A 13,568-nucleotide genomic window follows, 5' to 3' on the forward strand; every position below is an offset into this window, starting at 1 on the left:
CAGGTCTCATGAAAAGTAAACTGGAAAACTTGAGAGTGGGCCGCACAAATAACAGAGAATATGGAGACACTAGCTATTAGTACTGTTGGTATACACTCCTCTAAGAATGGAAGGGCCTCCAGGCTCAAAAACCGATTTTACTTTTATATTGACTAAATTATGGCTTCCTGAATTTGCAATTATTTAAAGCAGATGATACCATTTTTTCCACTTTTCACATAATTCCTTATTTTCCTATCTCTCCGTTTTGCCATGGTTCTTCCTGAAGGTGATCAGAGGGCCCCATTCCTCCATCTAGCACACGTGCCTTTTCTCATGATGTACTCAAGAGAATCAACCTCTCAAAAAGTGTCACAGGCTGGCAGGTTGAAAGAATTCATGGTGAGTGGGAATAAAAGATAAGGAAAAACAACGAAGAAGAAAGAGGTACACCAGAGGTCGAAGTGGAAAGAAGAGATGGACAATGGGCTTGGTTGAAGATACCACCTGTGGTCCTGAAGGCCTGGCTGCCTGCCTGTGCCTGATGATGCCAGTGAGACCTGGAGGGGCCAGCGAGGATCACATCCCAGCGGCCCGAGCCGCGGAGCACAATGTCTCCACGATGAACGGAAGAAAGAATGAAGCAGAGGAAACTGAGGACAAAGTGTAGTGTAAACCCAGCACTCCCCCCTCAAGGGAGAGGCCAGCTGGCTCCCTGAAGAGCTGGCAGCTGTGGAGCCTTTGTGGGCAGCGTACCTTAAACAAGGAGGAGAACACGTGGAACGTGTACACAGCACAGGAGCCGTCCGAGTCGCACATGAGCTGGTTGATGTGGCTGCGCCAGGCCTCCTCGGCGTCGTCACAGGCCGTGGGCTGAAAGGCGGCAAGGATGGCCGAGAAGAAGGGCGAGGGAGGGGGCGACACTCCCCTCTCACCTTCCCCGAAGCTGGAAAAAATGCAGAAAGTCAGGAATGGCGTCCTCCTTACTTTGCTGGAAGTGTCAGATCTCACCCGGGTCACCCCTCCTGCCCGCTCCTCCCGTGGGGGTTGCTTCGGGAGCCTGGCTCTCGGTCAGAGGTCTTGAGATTCTGATTCTAGAAAAGAGGATTTTTCACCAACTCTGATTTCCTTTATACAGATACAGGACCGCTTTTTAGCCTTCACCAACTGACCCTCACTTTCCTGCCAGCCTTTCCCCAGACACAGGGTACATTCACTCCTGTGCTTTGACCCATTTCAGTCTTTTTCATTTTTCACTTTAAAAAAATGAGAAAAATTTTGTATCTTTTCACTTTTCCTTTATGGAGGGAGAGTAATAGTGGGTGTATACACATAAATAACTAGGAGAAAAAGGGCAGAGAAAGGAAAATGAGAGAAGAGAAATTCACAGTGAGACAGGGAAACAAAGACAGGAGAGAAAAATAAATGAACTGAAAAGTCAACATTTCTTCTCTAGGTATCACCCTAAGCTGTTTCTCTGACAAAAGGATATGTATCACCATAACAGAAAGCCTCTGTCTAGCCATGTCAGAAACAATGTTCAGAGGAGTGATTTTAGGATTCTTTCTTCTCCTGAAGCAGATCTATAGCATTATTTATGATTTATCCTAGATGCCACATTAATTTTTTTAAAATCTATTCCTTTATATGTTTCCTGTTTATATTCTCTGACTAGATCTCACTTGTCTCAAAAATGTCCATCTTGAAACTGAAAGCCACCCACTTGAAAAAAAAAAAGTAGGTATGTAGCTTATAAAGAGCCTCTTGTTCTGGTCTTTTAACTCAAGATGGGAAGAACTCCATTTCCAAGCCTTGCCAAGCTTGCTTATCTTCAAAGCTTATAAGGTGTGGACCACGTCCCCGAGGGCTCCTCTTTGGCTTTTTATGTTATTCCAGGGCTATAGGGATTCCCTGGTGGCGCAGTGGTAAAGAATCTGTCTGCAGTGCAGGAGACGTGGGTTCGACCCTTGGGTCAGGAAGATCCCCTGCAGAAGGAAATTGCAACCCACTCCAGCATTCTTGCCTGGGAAAATCACATGGACAGAGAAGTCTGGTGGGCTACAGTCCATGGGGTTGCAAAGAGTCAGACACGACTGAGCGTCTGAGTACATTATTATTCCAGGGCTCCAAGAATTCCTATAGACATAGCCTTCCTGGTTCTGCATAAGGCCCTGCACTGGAGCTGGATGATTCCTCACTGGTTACCGACAGCCTTCCAAGTCATGTCAGCTTGGACTCCTTTGCGAGGAAGTCTCAGAGGCACAAGCCTGACGTTAAACTGGAGTTAGAGCAAACCCAGTATGACGTGCTGTGTACACCCTTTACCTGGCAAGAGTGAAGTGGTCCAGTGCTCGACTGCCTTTTTCTTCTGCCTCAGTCATATCCAGGCTAAAGCTGTCACTGCATTCGAAAGTGGCTGGGAGTTCATTGATGGAGCTGGAAAGGTCATCCTCCTGCACAGTGGCGTCCTCCTCTTCCTGGACGGCATCGGCCTGGGAGCAAAGGAGAGAAAGGAATCCCCCAACATGTAAGGATATCCAGAAGCAACTCTGAAATCCAGAGAACGGAAATTAGGGGCATATGTCTTCTAGCTATGGTATAGTAAATTTGTGTAACTGAACTCAAGAATTCTCTGAAGCACTGTTCTTTATCTTCTTTTCAGCCTTTTCTAAGAGAGTTCCCGAAGAAGCTGTCAGAAGATTACCATATTTAATCCACACTTAAGGAGTATAAATGCTAAACTTGGAAGCAACCCCCTGGGTTGGACCTCCACTTTCAAAGATGAGGAAGTAGATGCTCCACACAGGAAAAGGACGTGCCTAATACCAGGTATGTAATTAATCAGAGCCAGGGCGAGAGACACCCATCTCTGGATTCAGAGCTCTCTCTGTTGCACAAGCCCAGTCTTCTAAAGCAAGTTACCTGGAGTTAACTCTCCAGTATATTATATAATTTGTAGTATGTCCAATGCTACCGATGGAAACTAGAACTTAGAGTCATCAGTGCCTGGCATAGTAAAGCCTCCTGAAGTCTCTGCCATGCCCATGATTGACCCAGAGCTATTCATTGAGCCTGCCTCATTGACAGGCCTTCCATACTGAACATCCTCTGAGCTCCACATACATATATGCTTCACTCGGGAATATCCCCTGAAGGCAGCACATATATATATGAGGGGCTGCTCTTGGGTTGCTGTAAAACGTAGAATGAGCAGGGAGATGAGACGGCTCTAGGGTGGCAGAGCTGGGACCGCTGAGAGGCAGGAAAGAGACTGGCAGGTCAAATGGAAAAAGAGGCTGGGCTTGAACCCGGGCCAGAGGGAAATCATCTGGAGGACCAATTGTTCTTCAGGAGAGGAAGGAAGGCAGCCTGACCACAGAACAGAAGAGGAGAGGAAGAAAGCACGTGTACGTGGTTCAGTGAGTCATTTTCTTAAAAGACAAAACCAGGGCAAAATAGGCATATGAATTAGAGCGTTATCACGGTTGACATCTGGCTGCCCCTTTAGTATTTTGAATCTAGGATTAAATAGGGAAATTAGGAATGTTTACAGACATGTTAGGGAAATAGGTTATCTCATGTCTTTGAAGGAACTGCTTATAAATACTGAGTTTCAGGGGCTTATCCATATCTGTCTCTTCTTGCTCTTTAAAACTAGACTGGTGCCAACGAGACTGCTGACTGGTCTGGGTTGTTAATGTATATAAACTTAATCTACTAGGGACAGGCTGAGATCTTATAAAAACATCTTGTTTTCTCTTTCTAACATCACAGATATATCAAATTTTGCAGAAGCCCAGCTGATGTAAAAAACAGAGAAAGCTTTTCAGAAATTAAACTCAGCCTTGCCCTGATAGATTTCTGTGTGAGTCCATGAAAATATTATTAGGCAGTGCTTTGTATGAGAAATCTATATAACTTAGCATTCAAAATAGAAAAGTTGACTACTGCAAGACTGTGAAATAACATATGCTAATAATAACTTCACATTTATTTTGTGATGTTCATTCCATGAAGTTTAATTTCAAAGATTCTGGCATTTTAATCTCAGGTTTCCTTTCTGGTCCCCTTTTTGGCTAGAAAAGGATTCTGCTAATTCTCAGAATCCTGGTCACAGTTCTTTTGTAATGGGGAAGTCTTACAAATAATTATTTTTTAAGCCTCAATATTTTTAGGTGATTGTAGTTTGGTTGGTTGCCCTTGGTTTACAGTATATAGGTTTTGCTAGATCTCAGATGTATTTTTAGTACACTGTATAAGGATACAGAATAGCCAGTATTTTATTTTTCTGTAGAAGCATCAGAAAGAATATACTTTCATACATCTGTTTTCTGTGTATTTTTTCTTATTTTCTCTTTTAAACTTATACCACCATAACCAAACTCAAGATAAAGAAAACTTTAATCCTAATAGTAATCGGCTATTTTGGTATGTCTAATATAAGAAAATAAAGTTCTATACTAATGGCCATTTATGTGGATACATATGTGAACACAGTGTGGAAGTTGATAGTTTTATGGACAGAATGGCTTATGCAAATCAATAAAACAAACCTTAAATGAAATACACATTTTAAAGTTCCTCTAAAAAGCTGACCTTTTAAATAAGGAAATTCTATCCAATACTTACTTTTCTCCTCAGAGAGCCGATTAAGACAGTTTTGTGCATAATACTGTGATTGATACTGAAATTTGTGATAGCCCAACAAAAGGCGAGAATGCAATCAATGCATAGCCTGTATAATTGGTTCCTACATAGGAAAAAATTTCCACCAGTCTATGCACACACCCACACCTCACTTAACAGATTGTTTTATAAAAGTCATGACAAAGAACATCAGTTTCCCTGTCTCAGCCATCTCAGACATTTGTTTTGCTGTTAATCAGCAGTGTTTGTGCTCTCCGGAAAATGCAAAACGTTTCATCTTAAAAGGACCTCAAATCAAATCTCTTTCAACCAACAAGAAGATGGTTGCTTAGGTCTTTTGCGAGTAAAGCAACTTCAAAACCTAGGCTCAGGGGCACTAACAACTATTTCATAAAAGAAAAAGATAAAGGTAGTCCCTCCATTTATAACCCTCTAAGAATGCTCAGAAAATTGGAAATACATTTTTTTTGGAAAGAAGACCACAACCAACAATTGCCAAAATCTCTTCACCTTTGAACCCTCAGAAATCTGAAGATTATTCATATCAGGCAAAGCAGCTTCAAAGCTAGCCATCCTGGTGTTAAAGGAGTGAGGGTCAGCAGGGGTCAGATCGCAGGCGGTCGTGAGTGATTCCATGGGGTTAGTCTCCTCCGAAGGGGAGAGATTCATGATCTGTTGAGAAAGCAAAAGGAACCCAACGTCGTGTGACGTTCCCATTCTTTACAAGCTCTGATTACTTTTTACATAAGAGTACAAACCAGTGTACAAGCTGGTTGCTATTGGACAGGTACTAACTACTGAACATATTAATACATACTTCACTGTCATTAGAACTTAAACACCGCAGCTGGCAAGGCCCAGCACTGTAAGACACAAAGACCCCTTCTCTTTCCAGATAACCCCATCAAAATGTCTTATTTCCTCAAACTAAAGATGTTGGAGGAATTTTTTTTTTTAAAGAAAGAGTTCAGCATAAGTTATTTAGGGGAAATCTAGGCCTGAACAAATCTGATGGCATTCAGGGCTGATGAAACCCCCAGTGTTTGTCTCCATTTGCACCCTCCAGAGAAGAAGCTGGTTAGAATCAGACAGACCCCACCCGACAATCTCAGATTTGAGTTTGGCAGCTGTGGGAAGTTTCTTTAGTTACAACTGGAAACTGCCCTGCTGCCTGAATGACAAAGAGCAGTCTCCCAGTTTCTTGGGAAGAAGAGGTGGAGAGTTCCTACTTACGAGGTCAGAGTGCTCCAGGATCTGGCTGGTGGTGAGGTCCTCCTCCTCAGAGGACTCATCAGAATCCTCGTGGTTCATTTTATTGAGGCTGGGAGAGCTTCCTGAGAGCTGGCGCTCCTCCAGCAGCTGCAGGTCACACTTGTCCAGACTGTCCAAAGAACGCCTGCGGACTCCCCAGTTGAAGTTGTCCATACTCTCGCCCTGAAATCACACCGTCAGCTGCTTTTTAAGGCCAGAATTCTCCCGCATGTACAGCTTCACACATCTGATCAGTCATAGCTTAGCCTCGATACTTTCATTATGAACTCTCAAGCCCTCACCTCACGGACACGGGCACCAATGATTTTGCTTACATGTTGTGAAGAGTAGTAAAACAGCACACTGTTTTCACTAAATGCGTGTTAAGTCACAGATAGATGTGATCACACACACTTTTTTGGCACAGTGGGTAACACTGTTTTACAAGTTGATTTGGGAGTACTCTTAAAGAGCCATGTTAACAAAAAGCTATCAGAAAGAAACTGTTAATATTAGAACAACTTCAACAGAGGTGTTCCTTACCTACTCCCTGACCCCCACTGTTTAGTACTGTTGTCCAGAGAACAAAGTAAGGGCTATGCTTGTGGCACAGTCCACAGCTTCTGGGTATTAAGTTGAAGAGCATTAGGTACACATTCCAGCCTGTTTCTGCCACAGCAGTTTTCACAGATAAAATGCAGTTAAAGGGTGTCAGAGAGCAGCTGGGCACAGTCAGACGATCATGCACGATGCAGAGGCCAGAGCAGCAAGGCTTCAGTTTTGCTTTAGGCTCATCTTTAAATAACTGTTCCAACACAGGAAACAGTTCCCTCCCTGGACCTGGATGGACTGACCTGGTACCAAGGACTGTTGCTGAATTGTACATGTGTACTGAGAACTGGGCTAAGTGGCAAGGTAGATGTTACAGAAAGATTTCAGATATAGCTCATACTGTCTCTACAAATTATCATATATTAAGTAAGTTTATTTAATTGAATATAATTCCCCCCCAAAAAAACAAATCTGGGTTTTATTTCTCTCTCTGGGAATAAAGCAAGAGAAATATTACTCACCCATTGGTGAGCAAATTTGAACCTAACAAATAGGTAATCTGAATAATATCTAGCACAGAATCTTATCATGTACATTAGTCATTTGAAACACAGATGGTTCACTGAAATAAACTTTCTGATGAGAGCTCAGTTAATAGCATAATCATATAATTTCAGGGAGAGATATAAATTACTATTAAAATTATGATTTTTTTCCTCTGGTTTTATGGGTCTATTTTTTCTGGCTCCTAATAAAGCCTACCATTCTCACAGATCTCTGGTATAACAGATGCTTAGCTTTTCCAAAGTCTTGTTTTGGCTATTCATGGTGGAAGGCAACGGGTAAGAATCTTGAACACATTCTGGATATTATGTGGAAGGTATCATCATTCACCCCATTTATGACATTTATGATTATCCTTAAGACTGTTTGATTATATGACTCAGTATTTGATTTCTATAGTTTATAGCTCTAGCTGTGCCTTTTATCTGTAACTACTGTGCTACATTACCACCAAATGATTGTTTTTTTTCCCCTGGTAGGGAAGGCTTACTATTGTGCTGGTATTTTAAAACGGCTGTTTCACAGAAAGAATGAAAAAAATGTGGAAGAGGCAAGAGTTCCAGGAAGAAAAAGAAAACACAGTATGTGAAGAAATAAAGAGGGCAAAGAAAAATGAAATTACAAAACAGAGAAAAAGGAATGTGACAATTACTGGGAGAAATGTACAACTGTGAAACAAATTTACAGAACTGATTCTCTTGCACTGAATCAATGGCTGGATTGGCTGAACTGTCTCAGGCAGCAGTTCTGAAGTCCCCCACCCTGAACCTGGCTCACACTGAGCTGGCAGAGAGGTATATCCAGGGCCAGAGTGCTGCACTGGGCACACTGCCTCTGTGTTGATCTGACCGCAGCTCAGGTGAAAACCTCAGTCAGGCAGGCGTGGGAACTGGGAGTCAGGGAAGCTGTTCTCGCAGGGATAATATTTGCTGTCTCGCTGGAGGATGCAGAAACTGCATCGGAGGCAAGGATGTTGAAACTGTTTCCCCAGTGGCAGCTGAGGGGTTGAAAGCAACAGTAGTCTGGCCTGTGCTGGAGTCTGTGGTGATTAAAAGTCCACCGGGCCTTCTCACAGCACAGGACTACCCCTACTCGGAGAGCTGCCTTCTAGCCTCCCCACACCCAGATGTCATGTGGGGTCAAAAGCCAAAACTGTGTGTGTATGTGTGAGAAGACTGAGAAGGTGGCTAACTATCCTTGATGGACAATGTGCATATGTCGGTTATCAAACCTAAATAACCACTCAGGGTTCATACCGAGATGAGAAAATATTCACAATGGAATACTCTAGAAGTGTTGGAAATCATATTCGTTGATATTGGAATACCAAAAAAAGAATTATTGTTGAAGGAACTTAGAAGTCAAAACATGTTCCCCCAAATGACCCTACTCAGACTTAAGCCTGTAAGACATGGATATAGTGTGCTCATATGTCACTTTGTCCAGGATAACACTGGCTTATGCCTGTTATCTGGGTGTAATTATTGCCAGACTCCTTTTTAGTTGCAAAAGGGTCCTCACTTGGATAGTCACCCTACAAAGATAGCTGTTAATTCCTAGAAAATAAAAGCAGTTGATTGGAAGTGGACGTGGTGTATTGTTTAGATAAAGCTTGTTGATTTCACTTTTAATAAAAGAATTAAACCACAAAACCAACCCATTGCAGTTGTGCAGCTGCCTAATGGGAAATTATAGGATTTCTATGGATCATACTTAAAAACTCACCTTCCCTCAAGAGATAAAATTATGCAACTTCCAGAACTAGACATATAAAGATTTTAAAACTACATTTTAAAATGTATTTATACTTTCAGAAAATATTTTCTTCCTTGAGCAACCAAGAAAAATACTTCTATCACACACATCTCAATATAAATGTGCAAATAGGCATACATACTCTCCAAGGGGAGAAAAAGCAATTATGTTGTTATAAATCTGCAATGATGCGAAACACCTACTAGCGTATCTGAATTGAAAATATTATCATCTTACCTGAAGTTCCTGGGTAGCGGATTGAATGGACAGAAAAAAATAAGAGGTCTATTTAAAATGATTATATTACAGATACTCAAGTGCATTTGCCTTAGTTTTAACACAATAGCAGCTAACAGTGCTAAGAGTATATACTTCAGTAGAGGCACCTTAAAAAGCAAAGATACACAAACCCAAAGGAGAAGAATTAGTACCAAACACCGGAAATTCCAGCTCTCTCAGCAGTGGATGACGTAGCTGGTAACAAATCATAAATACAATTTCCGAAATAGCTTTCCACTTCAGTGACAACTTTGGTCTGTCTCCTCAACACTTTTTTTTTGGAATGTCTGAATTTTTATTTGTGAGAAAACTGTGAAATGTCATGGAAAGACTAATGAGGGTCATTTGCTGGGAGAAAAAATGGTGGCATCACCTGATCCTGCCCACAAAACCAGAAGTGTTTGTGATCAGGCTGTTTCACTGCTGAGGTGCAATTAACAGCAAAGACGTAATACCCTTTAAGGATTCTGAAGAGTTCAAAGGCAAACCCTTAAAGATTTAGTCAATACATTGAGACTAATGAAAGGGAATAAACAGGACAAGAACCTTGTCTGTCTTTTTTTATAAATGTGTTTTGATCTAGAAGCCAAATATGCTTACCTTTTTCAGATGAGGAAATACTGAAATTATTCATCAGTGATAGTACAAAGGAACAGACACTTAGAATGCCTATTCTGTGCCCAAAATTATGTGAAAAGCTTTACATAGGTCACCTTACTTGATCCCTCACATCAATTCTACAGGCAGGTTATTATCATCCCCATTTGATAGATGAGGACGCCAAGAGAAGCTGCTTTGAGGCTTAAACTGGGTCAGAGGCTGAGCTAAAGTCAGAGCTGGACCTGCTTTGACTATCTGTGACTCTGTAAGCAGGCTAGAATCCCTTATTGTAATCTTGTGGAGAAGTAACATTCTCAAATAGTTTATTTTATTTGGATAAAATACATACTATCACACTCTTGTGTTTCTTATAAAATCATACAAGGTAACAACCACTATTTTTTTTTTCTAGTTCTTGTTGGCTAGGACAATAGAAAAAACACTGGAAGGAAGGCATAGTATCCATCACTTGCTGTCCCTGACAAATATTAGCACAAAATTTGTTTTCAAATGATAAGCATCTAAGGTTTTCCTTATTTTGATAAAAATTAGTTCTGGAATTGTGTCTGATTCTTCTACTTGATAGCATTCCTGCCGGATCCCTTCACACAGCCCATTTGTCTTTGTATGAAAAAGATCTTGAAAAAAAAGATGCATCTCTTGTTTCATCAATTTTCCCTCCTCAGTTTAACTTACAGAGTGAAAAGGGTACTACCTAAGCTTGAATTCTAGCCTGAGAGCAAAGATGAGGTCAGTTGCCCAAATTATCTTTTGACATTCCATATACCTCTAGCTCATTTTGAAAATATTCAAAACAGCTGTATTTTGCATTACACTTTTAAAACAGTTCTCACCACATTTACTTGTTGATTTCTTTATTGCTAGTTATGGTTAACACAGAAAACTGCAGAACTTTTTACTGGTTCAAGAAGATTCAAGGTGAAGAGCTGACATGTTTTAAAGGTGCCTTGCAGTCAGTAAGGACTAGATCTGATAAACCTGTTTCCAGGGGAGGAATTGGTGAAGGATACATTCTTCATTCTGAGGACATGACTCTTCCTTGCTGGCACAGCCAGCCAGGGTCGTCAGTGGCCAGTAAGGACAAAAATGGACAGCTCTGTGACCTCGCCTTGACCTAAATGGATTGGTCAGCAAGTGTTCTTTTAGGGAAGGTAAGCAGTTACCTGAAGTATCATTTCCCACAAGTTTATAATTAGGAGGTGCCCACCTGCCATAGGGCTTCCCTGGTGGCTCAGATGGTAAAGAATCTGCCTGCAATGCGAGAGACCCAGGTTCGATCCCTGGGTTGGGAAATCGCCTGGAGAAGGGAATGGCAACCCACTTCAGTATTCTTGCCTGGAGAATCCTATGGACAGAGGAGCCTGGCGGGCTACAGTCCAAGGTGTTACAAAGTCATGTCAGACTTGACACAACTGAGTGACTAACACTACTACTACCATAGGATATGATGAGCTTGGAATCTGGGCTTCCATTTGAACTGTGTGACTGGCAGAAAGCCCTCTGTCTGGGAAGTATAATGTGGAGCCCACCACACGCCAGGCTCGGGAGCAGGCATTCTTACAGATGGCAACCTCATTGAAGGGAACTTAGTGTCCATCCCAGGAGGAAAAAGCCTGCCTCTCAGCTGGAATATGCCCCCAAGCTACTGAAACAATGCTGCTCCTTCCACTCCCAGTTTTCAAAAACATGACTCATAACGGAAGCACCTTATTACCACAATTATCACTCAGATACATAGATCTGCATCTGCCTGTTCAGACTTGAATTCAGATGCTCCAGGTGTCAAAAACCAGCCAAAAGCAGAACCAGGAGCTCTTATATGTTAAATCTAGTTTCAAGTTCTGAGGATTTCAAACAGCACGAAGATGCCAGGCCCTCGGGCTCCGATCACAGGCTGTAGCAGGCAAGCTTTGAAATCATCACATAAGAGCAACTTCACGCTTAAAATAATTAAATGCTTTGCCTGTGTTTCCCAGGCACCAGAGCACAGGCTGAGACCATCAATGTTTCTGGTTTTTAAGTTCACCTTTGGACTAGACACACACGCAGTCTCCGTGTGGCCATTCAAAGTCAGATCTCTGCCATTTAGAAAGAACTTGGAACCGCTTTGGCCCTGGGCTCAGACAGGAAGGGTGGGGTGACTTTTGCCCAAGTTAAGCTGCTGTACTTTAAATAAACTGATCCAAAATAAAGTTTACAAGCTTTCTAATTAAAGAACTCACTATTTAGCAGGTAGAAAGAGAAAGGCTGAGCAGATGGTTTTCACTGAGCCTGTGCCTACCTCTCCGTCCTCTAGCTCCACGTCCAGGAAGTCGAAGTCTCTGAAGACCCGGAACTGCTGCTCGCTGTTGGTGTCATCCATGTTCTCCTGCTCCCGGGCCCCGTCCTCGGATGACACCAGGCTCGTCTGATGCTCCAGCAGGTCCAGGTCCCCGCACGACGAGAAGATCACCTGTGAACCGAGAGGGCTCTCCTGAGAAACTACTCTCCCTTCGGTGGTTTGAGCTACAGAACCCGTAACTGGCTCCTCGTAGCACTGTATTTCCAGTACACACCTAATTCCTTAAGTGGGTATTTTTAGAATGTTCTCTTATTATTTATGTTGGACAGGTGCCTTCAGATTAAACGTTGCAAAGACGCAAGTTCATGTACTAGGAAAATGTTTGAGTCAAATAATTGCTTCTTAAGACTGGATCCTACGTGTGTACGTGTGTGTGTGTGTGTGTGTGTGTGTTTCAACTGAGCGTGTCTGTGTTCACAGACAATCTACAGCACCCAAGAAATTTTCCATTGTTTCTACACTGACCGAGGTTAGAAACTGTATAGATTGACATACACATAAACATCACATACATATTATCATGTAAGATTTTAAGGACTACTGATGCCAACGAAATAATGTTACTATAGAATGAACTGTGAGAGCAAAAGATTTAACCCTTTGAGAGAGAAACCTGGAATGGTAAAGAAAAAGAAACCTAAGTCAAGAAGTACAGAACTTGTTCATTTGAATTCCAGAAGAGAAGCTGAGCAGCTGTTCAGAATTCACACTCAAATTCCTGTCCTGTTGATTTAAACAAAACTGATTTTTCTACTAAAATTTTAGTATGTCAGCCTTTTAAAATTATATGTATAGGTTCATTTTTCTTGGGCCATTTTAATATAACTTCTAAATGTTATATTAGAAATAAATAAATCAAAATGTTTTGAAATAAATCTAAATGTTTTGCTATGCAGCCTCTCCTGAACATAGACTGATATTAAACAAAATGAACAATGTTCTTTTAATTTAACCATTATAACCTCTTGGTCTTCCTTGAAAGTAAAAATTCATTTATAAGAATTTAAATGTAACAATTGTCTCTCAACAGGAAAAAGTAAATGGATTTTAAATATACTTTCTTTTTTCTCCAGTGTTTTAGGAACAGTCATAGGATTTGCACTAGGTTTTTATAAAATGGCACAACACACAGTCTGTACAGGGACTACAAATGGGTGCACGAGATAAACAGCACTGACGACCAGCCACCTAGTCAGGGAGAGAGGAGAGACTAGAATTTTTTTCTTTTTTTTGAATATAGCTGCTTTGTAATGTTGTGTTACTTTCTACTGTATAGCAAAGTGAATCAGTTATATGTGTGTATATATCCCCTCTTCTTTAGATTTCCTTCCCACTAGGTGACCACAGAGCACTGAGTGGAGTTCCCTGTGCTATACAGGAGGTTCTCATTAGTCATCTATTAGTATTTTATACATAGTATCAGTAGTGTCAGTTCAGTTCAGTCGCTCAGTCGTGTCCGACTCTTTGCAACCCCATGAATTGCAGCACGCCAGGCCTCCCTGTCCATCACCAACTTCTGGAGTTCACTCAGATTCACGTCCATCGAGTCAGTGATGTCATCCAGCCATCTCATCCTCTG

General features: G+C 41.6%; 2 protein-coding genes across 38 annotated transcripts in view; one reads left to right on the forward strand and one right to left on the reverse strand.

The window, feature by feature from the left end:
- Window positions 1–12,308, forward strand: part of ZAR1L (zygote arrest 1 like) — a 90,565-nt gene extending 78,257 nt beyond the window's left edge. For 3 of the 33 annotated variants that reach the window (XR_011259418.1, XR_011259437.1, XR_011259435.1), the window contains 6 exons: window positions 1,655–1,720; window positions 2,357–2,506; window positions 2,642–2,808; window positions 7,473–7,787; window positions 10,513–10,799; window positions 11,945–12,308. The gene's annotated coding sequence lies outside the window, so the exon portion shown is untranslated. Of the gene's footprint in view, window positions 1–268; window positions 1,721–1,875; window positions 2,507–2,641; window positions 2,809–6,696; window positions 6,856–7,472; window positions 8,577–10,512; window positions 10,800–11,944 lie in introns of those variants that run through there. The other 30 variants (XR_011259406.1, XR_011259426.1, XR_011259442.1 and 27 more) reach the window with 26 other exon arrangements.
- FRY (FRY microtubule binding protein) overlaps window positions 1–13,568 on the reverse strand; it is a 438,786-nt gene that overhangs the window by 18,591 nt on the left and 406,627 nt on the right. For all 5 annotated transcript variants that reach the window (XM_069601592.1, XM_069601589.1, XM_069601588.1 and 2 more), the window contains 5 exons: window positions 11,930–12,100; window positions 5,860–6,060; window positions 5,137–5,298; window positions 2,305–2,471; window positions 736–925 (listed from right to left, as the gene is read on the reverse strand). In XM_069601592.1, coding sequence (XP_069457693.1) covers window positions 736–925; window positions 2,305–2,471; window positions 5,137–5,298; window positions 5,860–6,060; window positions 11,930–12,100 — 891 coding nt within the window. The remainder of the gene's footprint in view (window positions 1–735; window positions 926–2,304; window positions 2,472–5,136; window positions 5,299–5,859; window positions 6,061–11,929; window positions 12,101–13,568) is intronic.

This window comes from Ovis canadensis, chromosome 10, assembly GCF_042477335.2.
Source record: "Ovis canadensis isolate MfBH-ARS-UI-01 breed Bighorn chromosome 10, ARS-UI_OviCan_v2, whole genome shotgun sequence".
Taxonomy (NCBI): Eukaryota; Metazoa; Chordata; class Mammalia; order Artiodactyla; family Bovidae; genus Ovis; species Ovis canadensis.